We start from the raw sequence: 25,157 nt of genomic DNA, 5'->3' as shown, positions 1-25,157 counted from the left end.
CTGTGCACCCAGGCTGAGCGGCAAGGCACATGGTTTTGGTGCCACTCAAGCTCATTCCCAGCTACTGCAGGCAGTGAGCTCCGGGTTTTTGTTTAAAGGCAGCTCTGCACCCTTGCCACAGACTCACTGCGGCAGCACAGGGACATGTGCCAACCCTCTCCCCAGCATGTCACACCAGAGTCTGTCTTGACAGGGACTTTGGCGGGAGCTGCATCCCACCAGTGTGAGCCCCAAACCCTCTGGCAGCTGGGAGCACCCACTCGGCTGCGCCGCCTCTCCCACACGCAGGGCACCAGCTCTTCAGTTCTCCAGCGTGTGACTTCAGATCAATGGCATTTATGATGTTCTCTGGGGCACTCTACTGCTGAGCAGGCTCAGGCCAAGGTCACTGCACGCAATCAGGGAGCTGCAAATTAAAACCAGCTCGAGATAAGCTGAAGACAAAAGGCCAACGTTACGCTGGCCAGGAACGCCTGGGGTTTGCTCTGCTGCTTCTCCAGGAGCCCCAGCACAGCTGCCATGGCCATGGGCACACACGGCTGCCTGCTGGCATCACCCTCAACACCCCACAGGGTCCGGAACTGGCACCATGGGGCAGGATGCTCTGTGCAGCACAGCCAGCAGGACTTGGCACTTGGCTCTCACTCCCCTGCCCAGCCCCACAGATTCTGTGCAGGGCATCTTTGCTAGGAACGGGGCTGGCACCACACAGCTGTAGCTCGGGAGCATCCTCTCTCTGCCACCTACATCTGTCTTTCCACCTGCTTTCAAGCTCTTCCTCTGGCAGGTCACACCAGTGAGAGCCAGGGCAGGGACTTGGCCACAGAGCACCCTCAGCAGCAGCCTCCCCGTTAGCCACCACGCTGCCCAGGCACCCAGAGCGCCCATGGAGTTTCCTTCCTTGCCAATGCCACAGCAGAGGCAGAAGCACGCACCTCTGAGGTTTGATACTGCACAGCCACTGCAAACACTGCTCCCCATATGTCCCTACCACCCCTGAGGCACGGGGAGGATGGCTCAGAAGTACATGTGTGTGTCATGTAAGCGACCCCCAGGGCCCGGAGCCCCTGCTCCAAAGGTCTGGAACGCCTCAGGCCTCGCTGCCACCCACCACCACGCAGCCTGGCTTCTCACGACCGCGCTCAGCACCCTCCACTCATGGGAGAAACCACAAAGCAAAACAAGCCGCTGCCAAAACAACAAGGGGAGGAAGAGGAATGTCTGCCGGCAACTCGGCTTTGATTGCTTGTGTCCCAGGGCTGGGTTTGATGCTGTTGGCTGTGGAAGCAAGTCAAAAAAAATCAAAGGGCCAGGCTCAGATTTCATAAGAATGATAGAGAGCATGAGGATCGCTCTGTGCAGCTCAAACTGTGACAGCTCTGATCTGGGCTGCTCCTCTACCAGCAAACAGCCAACTCTGCAACACACAGTCATCACATGGCAGGGATGGAGAACAGTGAGGCTCTGCCCAGTGTCCCAGGAGATGTGGACAGGCCCTGTTCACACTCACCAGCACCGCTCTCAGGCACCACAGGCCACCAAACACAGCCAGTGCCAGCAGCAAAGCGCTGGCAGCTGCAGCCAGGCTGCCCTGCCATGCCATGGGAAAACCCTGTGCCATCTGTGCCATCTCCCAGGCTGCTGGTCCTGGAGCAAGCAGGGTCCTGGGGACACGCAGCATGTCAGGGGTGAGGAGAGGGGCTGGTGGAGGGACTGGAGTGATGCTGGGCCCTGCATCACTTGCCAGACCACGGGACAAGCATGCCCAGGTGCACTCACCCGAGCGTGGGCTCATCTTGGGCAGCACTGGGAGCCTGCTGGGCACAGGGAGAGTTCAGGCAGGGCCCTGTGTGGCTCAGCTCAGCACAGCTGGCACTGCTGCCTTCCCACCGCTCGCTCTGTGATACTACGGAAGCACTGAAGTGATTTTTACAGGACCCTGCTCACCAGATCCTTCCTTGAACCACTGAGGGCTTTTCCATAAGAGGAAATGTTTCTTTTCTGGGTCGCTGCTGAGTTTTTTAAAAAGTGATTTGATTGCTTGCGAAGGGAAAAATGACCCGAAGGGAAGAGAGCGTAACATTTGGAAGCAGCGGAGATGAGCCCCCGCTCTGTCCCAGGCAGGGAACACGTGTTTTCTCTTCCCTGTGGTTTGCTTTATCCTGCTCCCCCTGCTCACAGCCCCCCGGCCACATGCCGACCCCTCTCCAAGCCCTGCCAACAGAGGAAGGTGCCAGGTCAGCAGTTTGTGGGATGCAGAGCAGCATCCGCACACGCCACGGACAACCAGGGGCAAAGCAAGCCCTGTATCCTTGTAGAAGCAGATTTCTGGGATTTTCAGCTGTGACTGCTTTAGAAAGCAATTTAGCAATGATGTGACCTATTTCCCTCCCATCCATTCCTAGTCAAACCTGGATCAGAACAACCGATAAAACAACTCATCCCAAAATCCAACTGCTTCTGTTCTGCAGCAATGAAGATGCTGCAGGTCCCTCGCTGGGACCAGCAATGCCCAGCCTGGATCCCAAACCCTGCCCCAAGGAGTACTCACGTGGGCAGGGCTGTGGTGGAGCACTCCCTGCGAGGATACATCCACCTGCTGCTGGAGAAACACCAGCCTGAGCCAGCTGGAATAGGGGTCACCTCACTTAAGTGACTGTTTTGTTCTTGCTACCTGCAGATGCGATCAAGCTGCACGGAGGAGCCCGGCTGTGAGGGCCAAAGGGTCCATCAGCAGCCTGTGCTACCCCTGAGGAAAGTGGCTGCATGTCCCTGCCTGCTGCTGCCTGTCCCTGCTCCGAGCCCACAAGTGTCCCTGCTGTCCCTGCACTGTCACCAGCCCACATGGGGACCTGGGGACCAAGCAGCCATCCTCCTGTGGCAACACATCCTCTGATTTTTTTCCCAAATATGGCCATGTTGTCCTCATTAAATCACCCCCAAAACTGCAGCTGGGATTTCAGGAATGCAAGTTTCCATTGTGTTTGACCGATTGTGCTGCCTGGAGGGGTGGCAGGGCTGCGGGAAAGCTGCTGCACCCTTGAGATGGGGGAACAGGCACCATGGACCTTATGGGGCAGCAGCAGGAGTCCAGACTGAAAGAACAGGTGCCAAGGGAGGGTTACAGAATCGATCTCAACTCGAGCATCACTGTGTCTCACACCTCATCCATCTCCTGGACAGGCATCCTGACATAAACCTCCCTGGTGACTGCAGGTTTAAAGAGTGACAGCCTGCACTGAGCACCCAGGGAACAAACACTATGTGAGATTTTTCTTCCTGTGAGGCCACACTTGAGCAGGACCAGGACCACAGGGTCTGACCAAGTTCAACTTCTCGGTCCTGCAGCCTCAGTCTGATTTCCTAGGCCATCAGCAGCCTTGTCACACTGCAGATTTGTCCAGAAAATGAGCCAAATTCAAGCCCTTTTATATCCCAGCAGTGACATTCCACTGGCAGAAGATGAACCCATGCCCCAGTACTGACACCCCTGGCATCATTCCCAACCAGGCAACCTCCATCACGAACTGCCCCTGCTCATCCACAGATAATTTCAGTGCTGTTTTAGATACAACACTCCAGTCAGCACAGCTTTGAGTGCCTCCAGAATAATTTCTTGGTATTTGTGGCACAAAGTTTACTGGCCACATCCAGGGCTGTGTCTGTATGATGTGCTGCATGATTAAACCAAGATTTTGTGACAAGTATTTCCCTGCATCTGGAAGAGAAGTTGTCAAACCCTTTATCACTAATGAGGAGCTGCTCCCTGGACCAAAGAAGATCAAATGGTTCCCAGAAACGAGTATCATCCTCTCATTAGCTGCTGTGGTTACCAGAGTGGGAGCACTTGAAGAGTTTACAGAGCTCCAACAGTTTGCTGAGCTCTGGATCTGATCCCTGGGGAGGGAGGAAAGGAGCTGGCATGGCAAGGTTGGAGCACGGCAGGAGATCTGTCCTGTGCTGGGGACAGGCTGCAGGGAGCCCTGGAGTCATGGGCAGGCACTCTCAGGAATCCCAAAGCCTACCAACCCCTGCTGGTGGCCAGGGAAACCTGCTTGGCAATATCAAACCTGGCCAGATCCTGCTGGGACGGTGCTTCTGCCAAAAAAGTAAGCGGGCTGTTTATAAAAATCTGGGTTGGGGCTGTTTATCCACATTGGTGAGGGGAATGGTTTGTGTTTGGGGAGGGCGGGACGGACGGCGGGACGGATAATTCGATTTGGGTTTTGGCAGGGGACAGGGAAGAGGGTGGGTCTGGGAAAGGCCGTGGGGGACAGCACTGTCCGCCCGGCCGGGTCACAGCGTGGCTCCCCGCCCTGCCGGCACGGCTCTGGCACCGCTCTGCTGCAGGAAGGGGGGTCCTGGCGGCTCCACTCCCCCAGGGCCACGCAGCGAGTCCTCGAAAGTGTCGGCACTAACGCACGGCCCTTCGGCCAGGGAACGCGCGAGCGCTGGCTGACAGCGGTCCGAGCGGCTGGCATGGCGCTCCGTCCGGCGGCTGCGTCCCTCCACCGTGACTTCATCCTCCTCTGAGTCATCCCCAGGGCGGGCAGGCGGCTCCTCCAGCCACCCTGGTCCTGCTCAGGACAGAGTGACCCACTGTCCTCCTGCTGACAGACTGACCCACGGTCCTCCTCAGGACAGACTGACCCACGGTCCTCCTCAGGACAGACTGACCCACCGTCCTCCTCAGGACAGACTGACCCACCGTCCTCCTCAGGACAGACTGACCCACTGTCCTCCTGCTGACAGACTGACCCATGGTCCTCCTCAGGACAGACTGACCCACCATCCTCCTCAGGACAGACTGACCCACGGTCCTCCTGCTGACAGACTGACCCACGGTCCTCCTCAGGACAGACTGACCCACCATCCTCCTGCTGACAGACTGACCCACCGTCCTCCTCAGGACAGACTGACCCACGGTCCTCCTCAGGACAGACTGACCCACCATCCTCCTGCTGACAGACTGACCCACGGTCCTCCTCAGGACAGACTGACCCACCATCCTCCTCAGGACAGACTGACCCACCATCCTCCTCAGGACAGACTGACCCACCGTCCTCCTCAGGACAGACTGACCCACCATCCTCCTCAGGACAGACTGACCCACGGTCCTCCTCAGGACAGACTGACCCACCATCCTCCTCAGGACAGACTGACCCACCATCCTCCTCAGGACAGACTGACCCACTGTCCTCCTGCTGACAGACTGACCCATGGTCCTCCTCAGGACAGACTGACCCACTGTCCTCCTGCTGACAGACTGACCCACGGTCCTCCTCAGGACAGACTGACCCACTGTCCTCCTGCTGACAGACTGACCCATGGTCCTCCTGCTGACAGACTGACCCACCATCCTCCTGCTGACAGACTGACCCACTGTCCTCCTCAGGACAGACTGACCCACTGACAGCCTTGCCTGGTGGCACAGCTGCCCACCTGCCCATCCCAGCAGTGTGTGGGAGATGATGGCTTTTCCCCCCCATGGAATTCACTGGCAGGAAGCGTATCTGGCATGCTGCTGCTGCTCCACTACCGCAAGGGCAATGTTACTCCAAAATCAATGCAAATTTACTCTGGAATAAAAATCTCACACTCCAAACGGAATAATTATGTTGAAGTAGAGTCACTTTCCTTCCAGCCCAACACTTGTGTTCCCACAAGTGGGCAAAACAGCTTCCCAAAGAAGTCTGCTACAGAATTTAGAGGTTTCCCGGAGAGACCCTGAATGAGCGACTGCCACAGACCCTGAGTTGGATGGACACATCAACACAAGGGTTTGTCATTACAAGCTCATGCAAATTTATGCTTATTACTGCACACTAACTATTGGATCAGACTGTTTTACCAATTGGCACAATTATTTTTCTTTAGTCAGAAGTGATAACGAGGAAGCTATTACTCTTCCCATCAATTCCCCCCTCACAGGGTTATATTGCCTTTTCATACACAAACACAGAGGACTATTTTAGAAAGATCTTAACCTCAGGAGCCTCAATATTATGCATTTTGACCCATTGGATGTGGGTATCTCCACTGAGCAGTGCCATGGAAGGCGGAGTGCCGGGAGTGGGCGGCTGCTCCGTTTTCTGACAAACTGGAAGTGGAATCATGTGAAGTCCCTGCTCTTGGCAGGAGATTTTTAGCAGTAAGTAGCAGCTTTATGAGGAATATCCTTTGCCAGGGGACCATCAGCCAGGGAGCAGTGGGATTCTTATTTTTTAATGGACTTTTAATAAGTAGGCCACAAAGATAGTCCTGACAGAGTAGCTTTTTTCTGAGTGTAATTATCTCCCCTTCGCTCTCAAGCTCCCTGCAGCCTCCAACAGCAAATAAGACCACCAACCTCTCCGTGAGAAAAGGAGCAAAAAACCAGCATTGGGCCACTTGAAATGCTCTTTGTATCAGATCTCATCTGCTCTCCTTTCATCTGATACAAAAACCAACCTCTCCTCCCCTCCTCCAAATTAATTAAAGATCAGCTTTTGGTGCTTAACTGCTTGTACCTTTACCAGCAGGAAAATATGTGCTCGGAGCAGGGGCAATGCTGGGAACATGAGGCCATGCCTCCATGGGCTGCAGGAAGGCTGTCCATGATTCTGTGTCCTCCCTGCACACTGCCCATCCCCGTGTGTCCTCTGTCCTTCATCCTGTCACCATCTCTAGTTGCAGAGACTGGGCAGAGCTGGCAGTGCCACGTCAGCCCCATGCTGCTGCCCCCCAGCCACAGTCCCCACTCCTCACCCACATGGAAAACAGAATGAGGGACCTGCAGAGACCTGCACAGGGTTCCAAACAATCCAGCATCTCTTGGGAACAAGCAGGGAGCAAGCAAGGTGCTGGCTGAGCCTTTGGGACAGGGTACTCCCAAATGAGCACTCCTGCAGCACAAGCAGAATTTGAGCTGCTTCAGAAAAGACTCACTAAGCAAAATGTCACCAAGAGCTTCCCTCCATCCTAGCCCTCCAGGTTTGCCAGTATCTGACCTCTCCCATGATGGTCTGTGCAGTCACACACTGACCCAGCCTGGTCTGTGGAAGCAGATCCCATCAGCATCACACCCAGGGGAGACCCTGACTCCCTAAAGAGGTGAAAAGGAGATGCCTCACTGCTCCCACCAGCTTCTGATAGGATTTTTAACATATTCATCCCTTTATTAACTTAAAATGCCACCCTAAAAGGAGTCTCTCCCCAGCAGAGCCTTCCTCTGCAGCACAGACCCAGCCCCTCATGCCCTTCTCAAGCCTGCACACAGGCTCTTCCAGCACTCCCCTCATGCAGTCTTACAGGAAATGGATGCAAATACTAGAGGTATCACAGCACAAAGTGTGAGTTTCAAAACCTCCCAAGATCCCTGTGGGAGAGGTGCTCCAGGCTGAATGCAGCAGCTGCTGCTCTGCATCTCTCTCCTAGTGTGAATCATGCAGCCAGTCCTTGGCTCTTAAAGCTTGTCTGAACATCCCACCTTCTACCTGAGCATCCAACAGAAATGGGAAATATTCACTGTGTCGCTTCCTCCCAGACTCACGAGGGCTCCTCTATCAAAATCAAGGATGTTCTTGCTGAGGTCTGCTCCAGGGGAGGTGCAAATTGTTCCCTTTGGTGCGATTCCTACTTGCAAAAACAGTCCTACAGGCGATGAAGCAAGCCCCTGCTTCTGAAGGCTGGCACTGAACAAGGCTGCAAAGGGCAGCACACGTCTCCACTGCTCAGGCTGGATCATGTGGAAAGCATCGTGGGAAATTCTGCAACTAGCGATGCTTTGCATCATTCCAAAACCCAAAACACAAACACAATCCCTGCTGGGTGCAGGATGGGCAGGTCTGTGGCTGCTGGGGTAGGTAGGCAGATGCAGAGCAAAGCCTCTCACTCTCCACACTTGCTCAATTTAACATTGAAACCAGAGTGAGCTGTGCTCAATGTCTCCACCGCTAACAAGAAACAAATGTGGCCTCATGTTCTAGTTGCTGTGATCTAACAAAACAGACCGTGGTAAACACTATAAAAATGTACTGGAGGGAACCACCCTGTGTTTGCTGGGAGAGGGACTGGATAATCTAATAGGGCTTTATCCATCTCTAATGTCTCTGAAAAAAAGAAGGGAAAATTGGGCCCTGTCCATGACATTTGTCATGTGCTAGCTATTCTGATGTCTTAATGCTGCAGAAATCAAATTGGAGTGAGGCTACCTATCTGCTTCCCAATCAGGATCTAGGCCCAAGTGCTGCTTTTTATGGCCATGCAGCGTGAAGATCTGCTGATGTCAGTGGTGTCTTGGGCCAGGCCAGTTTTTCCATCCTTATTCCCTCATTTTCTGGGGAGACAGTCTCTTTGTGGCTATCTCACTCTCCTTGTGACATGAATAATCACTCACTTCATGGACTGGGGATTCACCAGCAGGAGCTGCCTCTGGCTGAAAGCATTCATGGGAATAAAGCACCTTCCCAAAAGGTCAGCACTTACCTGTTCCTGGGTATCATGGTATCAGCAGCAACACTGCCAAGGTCATGTCTAGATTTGTATCTTGGCCATGGTAATGGTAAGGGTTGACTCAGTCACCTGCCCTCAGGCACCTCGTGGTGCCCTGGTATGTGCTCTGCCCTTAAACAAAGGGATAAGGGTCTCCTCTAGCCTTAGTGCCACATCTGCCAGCCCCACAGGAGGCCTCACAGAGATCTTGGACACCCCTTGACACTTCCCATGGCTTTATCTGCTTCTGTTCAGGTGTCACCAGAAGTCACTCCCACCCAAGTCATTTTCCTCCCACACCTTTAGCTATGGGAAGAGCCTTGGGCAGGCTGTGCAAAGCAGGAGCCCCACCCAGGCCCTGTCACCACTGGCACCTCGGCTGCCATCTCCAGAGGAGAGAGACACAGACCCCACCTGGCTCTCACACACAGCTCAGGCTGCATGGGCAACCCCGTGCCACTGACACACAGCCATGTTTTCCACAGTTTTCCATTCCCTTTTTTAAGCATCTTGGATTTGTTTGTTTCTTTTAAAGACGCCGTGACCTTGGCATGGGGATGGACAAACACCAACTGCCATTAAACACCATGTTCTGAAAAGCTACACAGAGCACAACCACAAGCCATGACAGCCTGCAAGCAGCATCACCATGTGAGGAGGGGGGGAAAAGCAGCATTTGGGGGGCTCAGAGAAAGTGCTGCAGCTCCTTGCTCAGCCTGAGAGACGACGCTTCCACGTGCTCCTCCAGCTCTTACCTGGCTCTTCCCGCGCCGCCGGTAATTCCTTCTTACGAGGTTCTTGTAATTCTCATTCTTCTTGGTCAGGTAGTAATAGAGGACACAGTCAGCCACCGTCTGCAACGACACAGGCAGCTCAGGGAACAGAAGGTGCTGTCCTCGTGTGCTGCTGGGGCACAGACTTCCAGGAGCAGAGCTCAGAACCAGTCATCACCAGGTCTCCTGCTGCTCCTGAAGGCCTGCAGCCCAACAGCTTCCCCACACCTCCCTCCCTGAGGCTTCCAGTGCAGCTGGAAGAAGGGGACAATTCACGGTGTCTTAGCAAAAAGGCTCAGCCTTTCAAAGGACAGAGCAGGGCGGTCCCGCAGGCGTGCGGAGACAGAGATGGGGTGCTGAGCAGAGATCACCCCGTGCTGGAGGCAAAGCAGGGCTGACCCCAGATGACCGTGGCAACCAGAGGCAGAAGAAGGAGCTGCCTGTCAGCCTCTGTTGCAGTTACACGAGGCACAACCTGCCACGCGACTGTCAGCTGGTGTTACTTCCAGCCGCTAAGCTCGCTGGCTCGACTTTGTTGTGGCCGAATTGAGATCCCAGCGCTCAGAAGCTGCCACCCCAACTCCAGTGGTTGGCTCCACAAGCACCATCACAGATTGGACACGTTAGGAAAGCAAGGAGTTGTGGCCAGGACATATCCTGCTCCTGAACAGCACCAAGTGTGCCCTGCTGGGAGAAGTCCTGTGCTGAACCGGGTGGGCACCTGAACACCAGCCTTGGGCTACACCTTCACATACAGGATCAGTGGCTTCATGAAGAAAAATTATCCCACAGATCCATTGTGCCACAAGTCCTCAGGAGCTTGGGGCAGCTGTGAGTGCCCGAGGGTGCCCGGGGGCTGCGCTCACTCATCCCTCTGCAAGGAGTGGAACCATTTGCAAAAACAGATTGCAACTTTTAAAGTGTTAATTGGATCTCTTTCTAATTTAGCCCTGATTATACACACACACACGCGAACACAAAAACTTACAGTCATCTGTTCCAAGGGCTAAGATCACTATTTTTTTATAATGCAATTTAAAAATCTATTAATTCATTACATTGAGCCATACTTTGCATCTCTCTCCAACAGGATAATGGATGTGTTCTGTATCATAATTACAGCCTGATTTACAAACGAGTACAAATAAAATTAGAAGACATTTTACAGCTTGGAACACAAACTGGATTGTGAGCATCATCCAAGTCCCACCACTTTCGGCTTTATCGAGTGCGAAAGGATGAGGAGCCTGGGATCTTACAGCAACAGCAGCAGCACGAGGTGGCTGCTGGCCTTCCTTGCTGCTTTGGACAGGAAGGTCAAGGTCTTATAAATTATTTCCCCAGCCTGAGTTATGACGAATCAGAGTATAATTTAGGCTGGAAGTGACCTCTGCAGGCCACCCCTGAGAGCAGAGTGGTTCGCCCAGAGTGAGTGGACACCGTGTGTATGAAACTCTGCATGAGGTGGGCAGAGGATGCAAGGAACTAAAAGGACCAGAGAAGCTGCAGCTTTCAAATGTTTCTTGCTCAGGAGAGCATTCAAATGATGGACATAGCTGTGTTTTCAGGCTGGATCTGTCCAAGATCTGCCCATATGGCCTGTCCCATGGTACCTGGCCTTGGTCAGAATGGGACAAGAGACTCACTCCTCCGTTGGGTCTTTTTCTCAAACCCTTCTTCCATCAGCCCAATTAGCAGCCAAAACAAGAAGTCCAAGCAGCACAACACACGAGGTCTGGGAAAGGTCAGGCAGTTCCTGTGAACTTCCCTGTCACCAAGGGGAGGTGTGTGTGCTTCCAGGACACCCACCAGGACTGGTGGCTGAAATGGGGCTCAGTCCATCCTCAAAACCCTCTCTCTCCCTGAGCAAAGAGACCCCTCCGCTCTGTGCTGGGCAGCTGGGTGCCCACCCCCTGTGTGACAGCCTGGCTGGTGCAAAACGCCTGCGGGAGATGCTGGAAAGCAGCTCCCCAGGCAGATCACGGGGTGGGCTGCGCGCCCACGCGCCAGGCTGGCTGCGTTCACACCTCTCGCGGCTCCGAGCTCCCGGCTCCCCGCAGCTGACTCAGTCCCTGGCTCTGCAGGGAGCCGGGAGGCGTCTGGACCGTGCCCGGGGCTTGGAGCCACCACCGCCCACAGGTGCCCAGCATCTGCACCAAGAGCCAGAATGGGAGGAGAGGCAGCACAGTTCAGGTTACAGCCAAGCAGGCAAGGCTTACCTTCCTGTCCAAAAAGGATGCGATCAGGCCGAAGTTCTTCGGATGCTGCATGAACCTGCAGAGCGAGAGGAGAGGGTTACTGTGGGTGCTGGCTCTGACCCCGCACAGCCAGCCTGCCATGCTGCAAGGCCAGCTCCCAGAGGGACTCTGGGCTTTGAGAAAATACTTGTCTGCTGCTCAGCTTCCCAGAAAGACAGGAACTTTAAATTTAGCCCAGTGGAGCTGGGCTGCTTGGGAGCTTCGATGTGCAAATGCTCATTGTGGGGTGGAAGAGAGGAGGGGGGCTGGCAGAGCTGCTCATCACCCTGCTCAATCCCATGGCCACCCAAGCCTGTGCTAAGAGCAGGACAAGGCAGGCACACAGGGCAGGCACACCTGGCCAAGGCCTCAGGATCTGGCAAGGAAAGGGTGAGGATCCCCCACATGATCACAGCCTGCATCATGGCCATGGGTGGCCCTGGCACTGAGCAGGACCCCAAGCCCTGCTGGGCTGTTGGGAGCAGCTGCAAAGGACAGGAAGGGAAACCCAAACCCCGGGAGGAAGCAGAGCTGCCACACTGCTGAGTTGCTCAAGAGATCCCCAGTGGCAGAGCAGCTCCAATGAATGCCGCCTCATGCCCAGCAAGTGGAGGAGCTGTCAGCAAGCTCATCCCTGGCTCTGGCAGCCTGGAGGGTACACTGCCCGCTTAGGGGAAGTTGTCCCCACTAGCAGAGATGCCTCCTCTAACAAATCCCTGTGCCCAGCTGGTGTGGAAGCATCCAGGGCCAGCAAGCCCTTGGCAGGAGGCGCTGCTGCTGGCAGCACAGTTAACCAGTGCATTGCCAAAGCATGGAGAGCCCAGTGAGTGGTGACTTTGTGCCAGGAGAGGTGGCCACCAGCACGGGCTCTGCCCCAGGCAGCTGAGCAGCCAGGCTGAGCCACGTTCAGCACTGGAGCTGACACGTTCAGCTCCCAGGAGCTGACAGCTCTGTGCCTCGGGGAAATAGATGGGAGGCAAAAGGTAGGAGAGCTGTGGTGTGGGTGTAACATGGGCAGGATATGGTGAGGAGCTCCATGTCTCCAGCCCTGACAGTGATTCCCCTGGGGCAACTGGCTGAGCTCTCTCCTGCTTTTGCTGCTTCATCCCAATGCCAAACTTGGGGTCAAGGCACTGAACTGAACTCAGCAAGGGCCTGACCAACTCCAGCCATGGCAGCAGGACATGGGTGTTGTCACCCACGTTGATGCCATTCTGATGCAGAACTCCCATATGGTTTGGGTGGCACTGCAAGATCCCTGTCACTAGAACAAAAAAGAAAGAAACCAGAAATGCTAGGGGGTACAAAAAAAACCGGAAGAAACCAAACCAGACAGGCTGCTCAGACAACCCGGGATGAGGGCAGGGAGCCAGAGCTGGCTCCTCACTCTGCACACAGCACAAACCCAGGGCTGACCACAGGACAGGGTTTTTGAGGTCATGTTATCAATGATAACAGGGGCAGTACAAATAACAATCCACTCTTTTTCATGGGCCAGGCCATCTCCCCATAATGAGAGATGGATGCTGCATTCCCACACTGCCCAGCACAACAAAGCCTGAGCAGCACCCTGCTCCTTCACCAGCAAACCACAGCTTCCCTGGGAGTAGGCCAGCAATGGGCTCTCAACAGAGACCTGAAATCTTGCCCAGAAGCAAATCAAATCAGGTTCTTCCTCGTGGTTATGTTCTGACAGCTAAAATAGTTCAGACCTGGAGCTTGTCAGCCTTGCAGTGCCTGCTTGTTTACTCCAAGATCCCCTGCCAACTGGGCTGAACAAAAGGTTGAACCAGGTTTTCCCGGTCTCAGGAGGAGGCCAGCTCTAGGTCACGATCACGGATAACACAACTCCAGTTCACCTTAAAAACCCAGGGCAGAAGCTGCAGCACAGCAGGCAGCTCGGGTACCGGCACGCCAGGCTGGGGGAGAGCTGGGGCAGGACTCCCTACACCCTCCTTACAGCTCCCAAGTACCAATCTCTCAAAACGAGCTTTGTGAGAGCCCTGAAACCCTGCTGCATTTCTGCCTCGAGCTCTGCATCACCCACAGTGATGACACAGAATCCACCGTGCACTGCAGGATGCACACACTGGGTGTGGATTCTTCCAGCCCCATTAGCCAGGCACAGCCCTGCCATTAAAGACCAAGTAATTAGCCTTTGCGTCATTTGTGGCAAGCCTCGCTGTTTGGAGTGGCACATTTTAAGGCTAATTAGCAATGAGGATTCTCCTCTATCAAAGGCTTGGAGCCTGTTTGCTTGTTTTGTTCTTTTTCAGTCCATCTTGGCAATTAATTATTTCAGCTGCAAACAGGAGTCCTGACGAGCAGGGGGAGGAGGAGGGATCCTGGACACAGAGAGGCTTCCAGCATGGCTGGTAATCCATGGAGCCATCCCCTGATTGTCCAGAGGCCAGACTAAGTGGTGCTGCTGCTCAGGACTAAGCGGCCCTGGTGCATCCAGGTACCACCATGTCCCTCAGGTCCACAGCAGGGAGCACCAGCAGAGCTCATCCCACTGGAAGCTGAACCTCAGCTCTGTTTTCACAGACTCACAGCACACTGGGGGCACTGAGGGTACTCCAGTCCTCCATGCAAACACACCTGGGTCCTGCTGGGCTATGGGATACAGGGGAGTCTAATCTGAGACCAAGCTGAGCACCCACATCTTGGCTGACAGCACAGTGGTACCCAGGGAAGGAATCAGTGACTCCCCAAGTGATCTCACTTGATAGAGCCAAGCTGTTCTCAAGCACTGCTTGCAAACAGGAGAAAGCACCAGAGCCAGAGTCTGCACGTGTCTGATGTGGGAACGCATCCATGGAAACAGCAGCCGGTGGCAAATCCTGCAGACAGCAGGATGGAGCACTGAGGGACAGGCACCAGCTGGAAGCTGCAGCCTGAGGGGGTCTGCATAAGGGGCTTGGATGTTGGCAAGTCCCAAAAATCCCCTGGACACGCTGCCCAAAGGACAGCGTGAAAATCCAGAGAGGAAATGTGCATGGAGTGTTTGGTTTCCCTGGCATTATCTTTAAACTGGCTGATACAACAGCGACTGCAAAAGCTGAAAAACTTCCTGTTCTCACTCTGCCACAACAAGCAGCCTCTTTCCACAGCCCAGCACAGGGGCAGGAACGCTCCATCCATACAGCAAGGCCTGAAGTTTCTGCGCAGAAGCATCACCCTGTGGCCAGGCTCAAGGTAACACAGCAACTCTGGATGTGTCCAAGCCAAGCACTGGGGAGATTCACACCTCAGTGTGCTGGGGCTCCGGCTGCAGCCCTGCACAGATCCTGCCCACACTCCCCAAGGGCTGCACAGACACAGCTCTGGGGGCTGCACTCACTTTTCCCGGAAGGTCTCCTTCTCCTGCTCGCTCCACATGTTCATCACCTGCCGGTCCTTGTAGACCTTCATGGGGTCATCCATGAGGCCGTTCATGTTGATGAATTTAATGCGCTGCTGGTCAGCATCGTAGAGCATGGGCGGGATGACGGCGAGCTGGCGCATCTGCTTCTCCAGGTTCTTTGGGGAAAGCAGAGAGAACAGCTGGTCAGCACCACGGCCCCGTGGGGACCGCAGGGGACAGATGTTCGAGAGGAAAAGGACAGGCAGAGGAACAGGAGAATTCAAAAGCAAGCACTAGACAGCTTTATTGCCGGAGTAATTGTAAATTAAATGCTGAAAGAGGCTATCGCTGTCAGCCAGGAAACAATTAATCTTTCATTCTGGAATAAAAGGTTTCAAGATCCTGTGTGGAAATGCCTGACTTAAGCGAAACAGCTCCTGACCGTGATGAGAAACGAGTCAAAGCAGTGGTGGCACAGGGAATGCTGATCTCGTCCCAGCCTCCAAAAGCCACATGGAGGTTCAGCCCCCCACCCTAATTGTGAGGGAAGTGGGCCAGCTTTGCAAAGCTTCCTGAAAGGGTGGGCAGAGGGAGACATCACGTTTCCCTTCCACAGGAATGCTGAATTGTTCCAGGATGTTTCAAATGCCACTGAAACGAGCTGTCATTCCTTACTTCAACACCCTGGGACATAATCTGATGCCTTTACTCCATCCTATGGAGCACAAAGTTCATCCAGAGCTCCAGCTGCACACCAGGACAAGACAGACTGGGCACACTGGTTTCCTGAAGTATTTGCAACAGAGAGGCCAATGTGATGTCTCATTTGTGCTGTCTTCTGCTTAAATGCCAGGACTGTCCCTCTGGCTGAGCTGCTGGTGATCCCCTGGCACAGGTCCACCCTCTGGGGATGAAGGGATGCTCTAGCCACCCCCTTCCAATTGTACCACCAGTCTCAGTCCTCCCTGGGATGTCACTGCTCAAACTCCAACCCTTGAGCCAGGAAGGCCAGGTCTCAAGTGTTGCTATTTTAATTTACAGCCAGATGCTGGTTCTCAACCTGGGTACCTGCAGACTGTCCCTGGTGACAGGAGAAGCCCCTGTGGAGAGCAGAGAGGACACTGGTGGGAGCAGCTGAGGGCACAGGGCCTCTTGGGGTGCCGAGTGCTGCCACTACACCCCACCAGCCAGAGCCCCCTCCTCTCCAGCAATGTGCTGGGGCAGAGCTGGCCCTGTTGCCACAGATGCTCCCCAGCTCTCACCTCCCTGCTCCTTTCAACCCTGTGGAAGAGCTGCAAGCTCTCAATGTCTCCTCTGAGACAAGCAAAGCAGATTTGGGGCTCAGCAGGCGGCTGTTGGGGTGGAGTTTAGCAGCACACTCTGCAGGGGAATGGAGGCAATCAGCTAATGCTCCACTTGGCCAGCACCTCTGCAGGGCTGTGAAATTTCCCTTCGCTTCCAAGATCCATGTCCTCCACACTGTCACCTTAACTGGCTAAGACCAAAGTGCCTGGGATCCCAGAGAGGGACCAGCCATGGCCCACAGGCAGCAAACATCCCAGCTATTGCTGGGCAATGGCTGCTCTCCCCTCCCAAACATGATCCATTCACTGCAGCTCGCCTCCCTGCCAAGAGAGTGGAACCCTTGTGAAACCAGATCCAAACGAAGCCGAGGTCACGGGGATGTTTCAAGATGAATGGAGCACTCCCAGAAGATGTGGGCCAACTGGCTCATGTACAAACCATTCATTCCATAGGATTCCCCTGTGTCAAGCCACACAGCCCATTCAAAACAAAACTAAACAGAAAAACCCCTCCACCCAGCAGTCTGGGCGCTGGCTCCCTATCCCTTATCCCTATCCCTTATCCCTCCCTATCCCTTATCCCTATCCCTTATCCCTATCCCTTATCCCTATCCCTTATCCCTATCCCTTCCTATCTTCACTACCAGTATAAACCACAGCCAGGAGGTGTTTATGGAGTGCTACCCAGGATGAGCAGCACACTGGGGTTTCAGGTCCCTAAGAGACAGCCAAATGCTGATAAACCCAACCTACTCCATGTTTTGCTCTGGCAGAACCATTGCACAGCTCCATTATATCTCTCACATGGCTGGGGAGATGCTGATGCAAATTAAATAAAGCTCTGACTTTGGATCCTGTCCAGAAAGTGTGTTTGGTGTCATGGCAAGCTCCCCGACCTCACTGGGACCTAAAGTTAGTGGGATTTGGCAGAGGACTTCAGAAGTACTGTCTTGACTTCCTCAGAGAAGACCGAGTGAAGGGTGAAGAGGAGGAGAAAGGAGAAGCTGGTCTCACCTCTTGTTCCGAGAGCCCGTCGATGATTTCAGACACCTCGTGCTCACTGCGTGCAGCTGACATGGAGAGCCCTCCACTGCCCCTCTGTCCTACCCTGCTGGGAAAGGGCAGTGACACACTCAGGCACTGGTGCTCCATTTCGTAAGCAGCAAACCACATTCAAGACCATTTTCATCTCCATAACAGCCATATCCCAACGATCTGCCCAGGCCACAACCTCACTGTGGGAATGGTGCCTGTGTTTAGGGCTCACAACCAAGAGCCTCAAACCACTTTCCTTACCTGTGTCAACTTCCTGGATTGCTGGAACACAAGGACATTTCATGCCCTCTCCCCCACATTTTCTCCTGTTCACCCTCCCACCACAGCAATGGCACAAAGGTGTTGGTGTTAGCACCGAGCCATTAGCACTGTGCCACCACATCTGGTTTGCAAATCCTGTGGGAAGCTTTAAATCAAACCCATCCACTGACATCCCTCCCTTACAGTAACAGCCGCATGTCCCAAGAAATTACAACTTTTCTTATTAAGCAGGTAAAAAATGAAAACATTTCTCAGTACCATTTCTCCCTTTCTCTTTCAGACAAGATAAAGCCATCAGATAGGAAGTTTGGACCCACCCAGTTGTTAGTGGGGCACAAGGATGGGATGCTGGCAGAAGGGTTTAGGTTTTCTGCATATCAGGTGACCCCAGGCAAGATGCCAGGGCAGAAATGGGAAGGACGGGGAGTTTTCAGCAAAAAGGGTGGAGATAATGAAATCGTGTCTCCTCCTGGCAGAAAACAACATGACCTCAGCTGCACTTCCAATGAGGAGAGGAAAACGGACAGGGGCTGGGAGAGACAGGGGACATCCCTTCCAGAGAGACATTTCACTCCCTTTATATTGTCTGTGGTCATTCCAATAACCTCAGCAGATGTTTCTGCTCCCACTAGGGCATGTGCCTGTATTAAATCATCAACATGAGCAAAAAATGCACCTGCAAGTTCTGTACATCTTAATCTGGGCACACCAGTAAGGCAGGAATTAGTCCTGTCCCAGCCAGCTGGCTGGCACAAGGGAGCTACCCCTGGCTCTGATGTGGCCAGCTGGGAGATCAGCAGGAGAAGTGAGACAGGCACTCACATTCCTGACATTTTTCCTCCTTTTGGCTCTGTGTTGAGCCACCCTGGGGAAAAAGCAGCAAGATTCACGTCTGCTGGCTTCTACCTTCGACTAGAGAGGGAGAAAAGGGACCAAGAGCCACCTCAGCCCGCTCCTCCTGCAAACAAATCCCACACCCATTCCCCAAGAAAAAAGAAAGGCTGTCTGATACCAGCTCAGCCCCTTCCTACCGCTTCTCCTCTAACCTCTGCATGCGCTCTTGCAGCTCGCGTTGTTTCCGGATCTCCGGGAATTGCTTCTCATAGTATTCCCGCACTTTGCTCTCTTTGGCACGGCGCCGGGGGTTATTTTCAATGCGCTCCACTTTTTTTTCCCAGGCCTCCATCAGCTGGTCATAGCGCTGGCAAAACTTCTGTTCCTGAAAGGGCAGAGGGAGAGAGGGAGCTCAGAGACGTGCCTGGGAAGGGCAACTCCTCCAGGCCTGGCCCTCGATGGCTGCTCAGGCTGAGCGTGAGTCATGTTGCTTAAAGAAATACAATTTATTAGGACATGGACTTGCTCCAGGGCCTGGGACCAACCCAAGGGTGAATTCTCAGAACAGGCCATCAGGAATCCTCAGGCTCTTTCCTTCCAGACCCAACGTGTTTGGTGGAACCAGGACTCTTACCCAGCGTGGCTTGGCCCACCCCTCACATCTGCTTGAGCATCCTCTGGCCCAGCAGGTGCTTGATTCAGCAGCCAAAGGCCCTGTGCTGGGGAGGGAGCCCCTGCTCCACACCCCTGGAGACAGCAAGGTGCCTGCCTGAGGCCACTGAGCCAGGAGGGACTGAAACACAGCCTTGGAAGGAGGCACAGGGGGCAGGAGAGCTGGGCCCCACCGCGTGAGCAGGGCATGCAGGGCCCTGGGTGATGGGGAGAGCTTGCCATGGTGCCCAAGGCCAGGCACCCACACACAGCAGCTCCAGCATTCTCATCTCCGTGCTGCCAGTGATGATGGCACTGGGGCCATGGGGCAGCTCCATGGGCCTGGCTCCCCAAAATCAACAGCCAGGCAGCCAGCCCCGGCCATACAGCGTGGTGGCCTGGCCACACACTCAGCTCCTTCACCACCCTAGAAAGCAAAAGTACTTTTCCTGCTGCTGCTCTTCCTTTTTGGCCCATGTGACAGGACGAGCACATCCGCAGCGACAGCAAAGCCAGGCCCTGCCAAAACACGGCACACAAGGGTTTCCACAGCATGTCCCCTCGGTGACATCCTCATGGCACAGCCACCCACCAGGTCCAGCACTGCACTTCTGACTGGCATTTATGGGACAACCTGCTAACATTGACATAACACATGCACCACAAATGAGTCTCCTCCCATTCTGCCCCAAACCTCTTCTCCCTCCTCCAGCCACGCTCCTGCTGGAGGAGACACCCACGCACAGGGAAGGTCCATGGTGGGGAGACGCCTGTCTGGTCCCTGACAGCCACCAGAGTGGCAGCAGTGATGGTGCCCAGCCTCAGCTGAGAGCAGCTGGGGGACCAGAGGGGTTTTAGGGTTTCAGTTTGTGTCAGGCAAATGCCTTCCAAGCCCCAAATCAGGAAGTGAAAGCAGATGTTGCTCTCATGGCAAACCCCAGCTCACTCCTGACCCTGACACTGCTTTCCAGAATGGGTGGCTCAGCACCAGCACACTCAGCACCACAAGAGACACAGAGAATCCAGATTTCAAAGAAATAAATTAATCTCTTGCCACCACCACTCTCTAAGCAGAAGTCTGAGGCTGCAGGATTTCCAAGATGCACTTTTTTCTCGTCTTGTTTGCTCTTGGCCACAAAGAAAATTTGAGAGAGGTGAAAAAAACCCCCAAATCTGTGGCCCATGTCACACCAATCCTGGCACTGGTTTGGCTTGTCCATCCTGGACCTGGCAATAATCCAAGAAGAGCAACACATCTTTGATCTCCTTGGCCTTTTGGAGGCACCTCAACAATAATGTGAGGCAGAGAGAGCACCTCAAGCCCTAGAGCTGAGCCAGATGAACACTTTCCCCTGCAAATAAATCAATTCCCACTTACATGCCTGGAGCCAGAGACTGTATTGCCCCGCATGAATGCACAGGAGGTGCTTGGTTTTCATCAGGAGCTGAAGGAAACAGCCACAAGATAAAAACGAGGAAGGAGAACAGAAATTAAAATGCCCTAAAAGCCCACATGGGGTATCTCACACTTTGGGCGAGGAGCTACAGGTAACACCAACAGCCTGCGGCAGCTTGGCAAAATCACAGCTGCTGTGTTTTCACCTCTCCCAAAGCAATGCCATCAGCCCCCTGAAAACGAGAGCTCCCACCCTGCCAGCAAATCTGCTACATCCTCCTGCTTTCAGAGCATCACATTTGGGAAGAAGCTAAAAATACCCCATGGAGTTTATGAAGCCGGTGCCCGGTGCTGCCAGCCTGCAGCACGGCCGGGAGAGAGCCCAGCACGAGGGCTCGGTCTGGTGAGAGGCACCGAGGTTTTGAAGGGTTTGTCATTCCCTGTGGGAATGAGCCACTGCTGGGTCCTGCACTGCCACCACCCCAGCAGAGCCACCTGGCACGGCCCTGGCTGCTTCACAGCCAGCAGGGCAGCTCTTTCCTCTTTTTCTTCCGCTCCTTGGAACAACTCGACAAAAGCTTTATCCAGAATTCCTCTTTTAAGTAACTGGCATTTGAAGCTGGATAAAGCAAAACATCAATGTCACACTGCTGATTGCCCAGAGCTCACACCCTGGCAGCAGGGCAGCAGTACCAAAGCTTCCCCCTCGCCCAGCTCTGCCCTCCAGAGCACGGCTTCCTAAGGGACTGGCTGAGCATTTCCTTAACTCCCCGCCATGCAAAATTCAAACCCCACTGCAGCTGGGCTGGGCTGCAGCATCCCCATCCAGCGCTCTTTGCTCCAGCTGGGACACACGCTCCCTGCAATCTCCTGCATCCTTCAGAAGCCAAGATTACAGGCACCTTACAGCACTGCGAACTCCTCAGATCATCACAGCTCCACCACCCGGAGAAGCTCCTGGTCAGGCACTTCAGGAACAGAAGCATCTATTCCTTCTCCAGGCTTCCTCTGAGCAGCCCTAAGCGTGTCCATTCCTGAGCAGCCGTCTGTGCTGGCTTTCAGCATGGGTGCCCCCTTGCTCCCCTCCCCGGCTGGGCTCAGCAGCCCATCAGCCTCTCAATCACACCAGTAAGTGATAGCGAGCCAAATCGGACCTGACACGCCTAGCTAAAAATGGATGAATAGTAACGCCGCCGTAGCAGCTGAAGGCAGCTTGTGGGCTGTGCCAAGCCCGAGCCCTCCTGCAGCCCACGCTCTCACAGCTCCAGGGAACGGAGCAGCACTCTGGAGGGGAGGAGAAGAGCCAAGGTGACAGGAGGAACCAGTCCAATTCCCTTGCAAGCGCTGTGGTTTTCTTCCCTTGGCTGATGGAGACAAACCTCTCACACCCAGAACAGCTCCCTTCATTCCCTCTCTGCATCACCACCCCGATGGCAATTAAATATCTTCTGCTGTGTTGCCCTCAGTGGAAATGGGAGGAAGCCTTGTGGATCCTCTGGGATGGGGCTCTCGGGGCTGGACCCTGTGGCGACCGAGCTCTGACCCTGCTCCAGCAAGCCCCAGGCACCAACAATACCCCAGAAAGTAAAAGAGCCAGAAAGAAACGCTGGCATGTGGATGGGCTTTGCTAAAAATAGGGTCTGCTACAAAATAGGCAGAAAAATAGCTAAGCATACCCATTTTGCAAACAGAATCAGCAAATGTATTCACTTTGCAAATTCAGCAACCGTATGTTGCCTATTTTGTAGAATAGGCAAAATGCTTCCCTAAACTGAAAAATCCCCTTTCAAGGACACTGAATAAACTGGCTGGCAGAAATTCACCTATTTTGCATGACAGGCGACTTTACTGCAAGTCGTATTTTAGGAACTGTGCTCTTGCAGCCTAATTAAACCTTTTCCCCCAGCTCCTTGATATTCACACAGAGCAACTCACTTTAGGTTTAGCACAGTAACCAGCCATTTCCACCAGAAAGCAGTTCCCGGGCACTTCCCTCCTGCTTCCAACAAAACCACATGATGCTCTGCAATCCCTTTTTTTTTGAGGAAGGGAATATTGACCCACTTCCCACCACGCAGAAGTCCTCAGCTGCAGGGGGCGAGGTGCCCAGAGCAGCCCTGACTGCCGTGCCACATCCTGATGGGGTTGTAAGCCCTGCAGCCCCTTGTCCTGGGAGAAGCTTTATCATGGACAAGTCTAAATGAACACGTATTTGGACATGATGGGAGACACAACCACTCCTTGGGAATGCGATGTCTGTGGCTTTTGGAATACTGGTAGAAAACGGGGGCAAAAACGCTTTAGAAAGTAAAATTTTTAAAATAATTTAGAAATAGATTAAAAATTAAAAAAAATAAAATATAAAAAATAAATTAGAAAATAATATGGTATCTACCTCACAAATGTATGTATTGGAAGTTACTTTTAAAGGTAGAGCCTTCAAACCACTTCCCAGGTTTGTTATTTTGAATATTTCTAACAATTCCTCACAGTTTGGCACTTCTGTCCAAAACCAGCTCTAAAGACATCGAGAAAATCTGCACCACTGCCAATGCAAGGCACAAACACTGGCTCTCGAGCCTGCCCCAGGACAGAGACAGTGAGGCAAGAGAGTATTTACATCTTCCTCATGAAACGTGAGCTGAATCACCCATCACTGAAAGACACTGCAAAATCCACCCTCCTGGTGGGAGTCACTGGTTGTTCTGGCATTTCCTCTTCTGTGCTGGCTTTGCCTTCCAGCTCCTGCCGGGAATGACTGCAACTGTCAGCACCGAAAATGTACAAATTCTGTCAAACCCGCTTGAACTTTCTCCTCTAGTAACTGCAGACTTTGCAACAAAAGCCTCTTGAAGCCTCATAATCACCCCTGCCTTGCCCCTTACCCAACCAAAACCTTTCTCCTTAAAGGTCACTGAAACTCTCTCGCAGGCAACGCTGCCTAGAAACAAACTGGAGCAGAGCTTGAATTTTGTTTTTAACCACAAATTCCTCGAACACTGCTCTGTGGTCAGCTGGAAGGAGGCAGAGCAGCCTCCAGCCCGTTTACCGGAAGCAGAGTCAGCTTGTTTCACACCTCTCTTAGGGTTCAATTACTCACAAAATAGACATTTATGCTGTGAATAGGCTTTCTGAGATCAATGATGGGCTCCGCTGTGATGAAGCCAACCCCACGTGTTTGCTCTGTGGGAGGCACTTGCAGAGGGAGGTGCTGCCTGCAGCAGGCTCGGGGACCTCTCCTTCACATGTTATTTTAAGCAGGAGAGATTCCACAGTAATACAACAGGCAAAGTACAGAGTACCAGCACCTCTCTGCTGGAAAGCATCCTTTTCTTTCTCACATAATAAATTACACTGTTTTATACATATAAAATAAGGTCTAAGGGAATCACTTACCCACTGTTTGCGCGCATGATTTCTCCTCTTAAAGTATAAAATTAACTTTTTCCGCATTGCCTGGTTTCTGTAAAGAGAGAAAAAAGAGATGAGATCTGATTAATGAGGTGGCTAAAATACACAGCCTGGCTTTCCCCGCTCCCAAAAGAGTGTGCAGCACCGTTTCCACCTGAACTAGGAATTGCATCAACTTGAGAACAGCAAATGCTCTTATCTCAGACCTCGAGCCAGCTTAGAGAAAGACCAACAAACCTTCTGAGACCGGGAACTTCACCCACATCTGCTGGTAAACCAGGATTAAAGGTGAGAACTAAATTAATAAAGTCCCACTGCAAACCTTCCCCGTGTTCTCAGCATCACATGTGCACAGACGCTCAGCTCTGCATCTACCAGGGGGTCAGGCTGTTCTTTCATTAATTTCACGCTGTTCTGCAAAACCCCAGTGGGTGCCCAAGAGCTGGGGGGCTCAAACCAAGCTCTGCATGGCAGGAGGTGGCACCCCCAAGCAGAGACCACCCTGGGCACCCTGATGGGGATGTTGGCACACACACGTTCACCCCTGGGCTCTGAGGCCTTGATAAGGAGGCAGGATCACAGCAGGGCTTGCAGCACTTATCTCCTGACCTCTTGCTTCCTTGAAGCCATGCCCAGCAAAGCTGCAAACAAGCAGCCCAGGAGAGTTCAGCAGAATTAGGACCTCGAGGGGGAAACCGGCTGCCACAACCCAACCACCCCGGCGTCTGCCCAGACACCGCCTCGCTTTCTTCTTCTTTCTACTTTCTAAAGGCAGCGTGAAATAAATGCTCAAAGAGAAGCAGAACAGGAGCAGAGCAGAGCTGAAAAGGCTGCAGGAGCTCCCAGAGCCTGGATGAGCCCCAGAGCTGAGCTCCTGTGGTTGTTCCTGCTGCTAATATTCACAGCAATAAAATCTCTAGGCAAAAGGTAGAGACCAGGGGCAAAGGAGTTTCCTTAAGTCTTTTATCCCGATTTAAGGCAGAGCTGCAGTGTGTAATTACTGATCAGGAGCTTAGCAGTCTCATGGAGGCATGTTCTGTGGGATTTAGCTGAATGAAGAGACACCCTTGCTGCTTCCTCATTCCCCTCCCGTGTGGCTAGCACGAAGGGAAAAAACGCCGTCCTCCCCTTGTAAATCCCTCAGCACAATTAACAGCTAACGGGATTGTTTGGGAAGGGGCAGAAGGCCCAGCTCACTTAGAGAGAAATTGGAGCAGTCCTGGCTAAGTTTAGGAATGGAGAACATTGCAGAAAGCATGGATATTTTTCCCTTTTTAAACTCTCTTCCTGCTACAGCACTGAGCCATGCATGGGCCCTCACAGGAACGACAGCGATCCCACAGCAAGCGCTGCCCGGGCAGCCACAGGTCCAGCACTTGTTTGCCAGCCCCAGCTCCTCACCTGCTCCTGCATCCC

The 25,157-nt window shown here is 53.4% G+C and overlaps 1 protein-coding gene across 12 annotated transcripts in view; it reads right to left on the bottom strand.

Annotated features, from left to right (window-relative positions):
- Window positions 1-25,157, bottom strand: part of NCOR2 (nuclear receptor corepressor 2) — a 227,114-nt gene that overhangs the window by 62,626 nt on the left and 139,331 nt on the right. For 6 of the 12 annotated variants that reach the window (XM_014253798.2, XM_088064925.1, XM_088064926.1 and 3 more), the window contains exons 9-14: window positions 23,727-23,793; window positions 18,481-18,668; window positions 17,147-17,243; window positions 14,826-15,004; window positions 11,465-11,519; window positions 9,228-9,326 (exon numbers count right to left, since the gene is read on the bottom strand). In XM_014253798.2, coding sequence (XP_014109273.2) covers window positions 9,228-9,326; window positions 11,465-11,519; window positions 14,826-15,004; window positions 17,147-17,243; window positions 18,481-18,668; window positions 23,727-23,793 — 685 coding nt within the window. The remainder of the gene's footprint in view (window positions 1-9,227; window positions 9,327-11,464; window positions 11,520-14,825; window positions 15,005-17,146; window positions 17,244-18,480; window positions 18,669-23,726; window positions 23,794-25,157) is intronic. The other 6 variants (XM_088064922.1, XM_088064928.1, XM_088064923.1 and 3 more) reach the window with 3 other exon arrangements.

Source organism: Pseudopodoces humilis, chromosome 20, assembly GCF_049639895.1.
Source record: "Pseudopodoces humilis isolate 2021_Gansu_Grassland_sample_001 chromosome 20, ASM4963989v1, whole genome shotgun sequence".
Taxonomy (NCBI): Eukaryota; Metazoa; Chordata; class Aves; order Passeriformes; family Paridae; genus Pseudopodoces; species Pseudopodoces humilis.
This window is presented reverse-complemented; position numbering and strand designations above follow the sequence as displayed.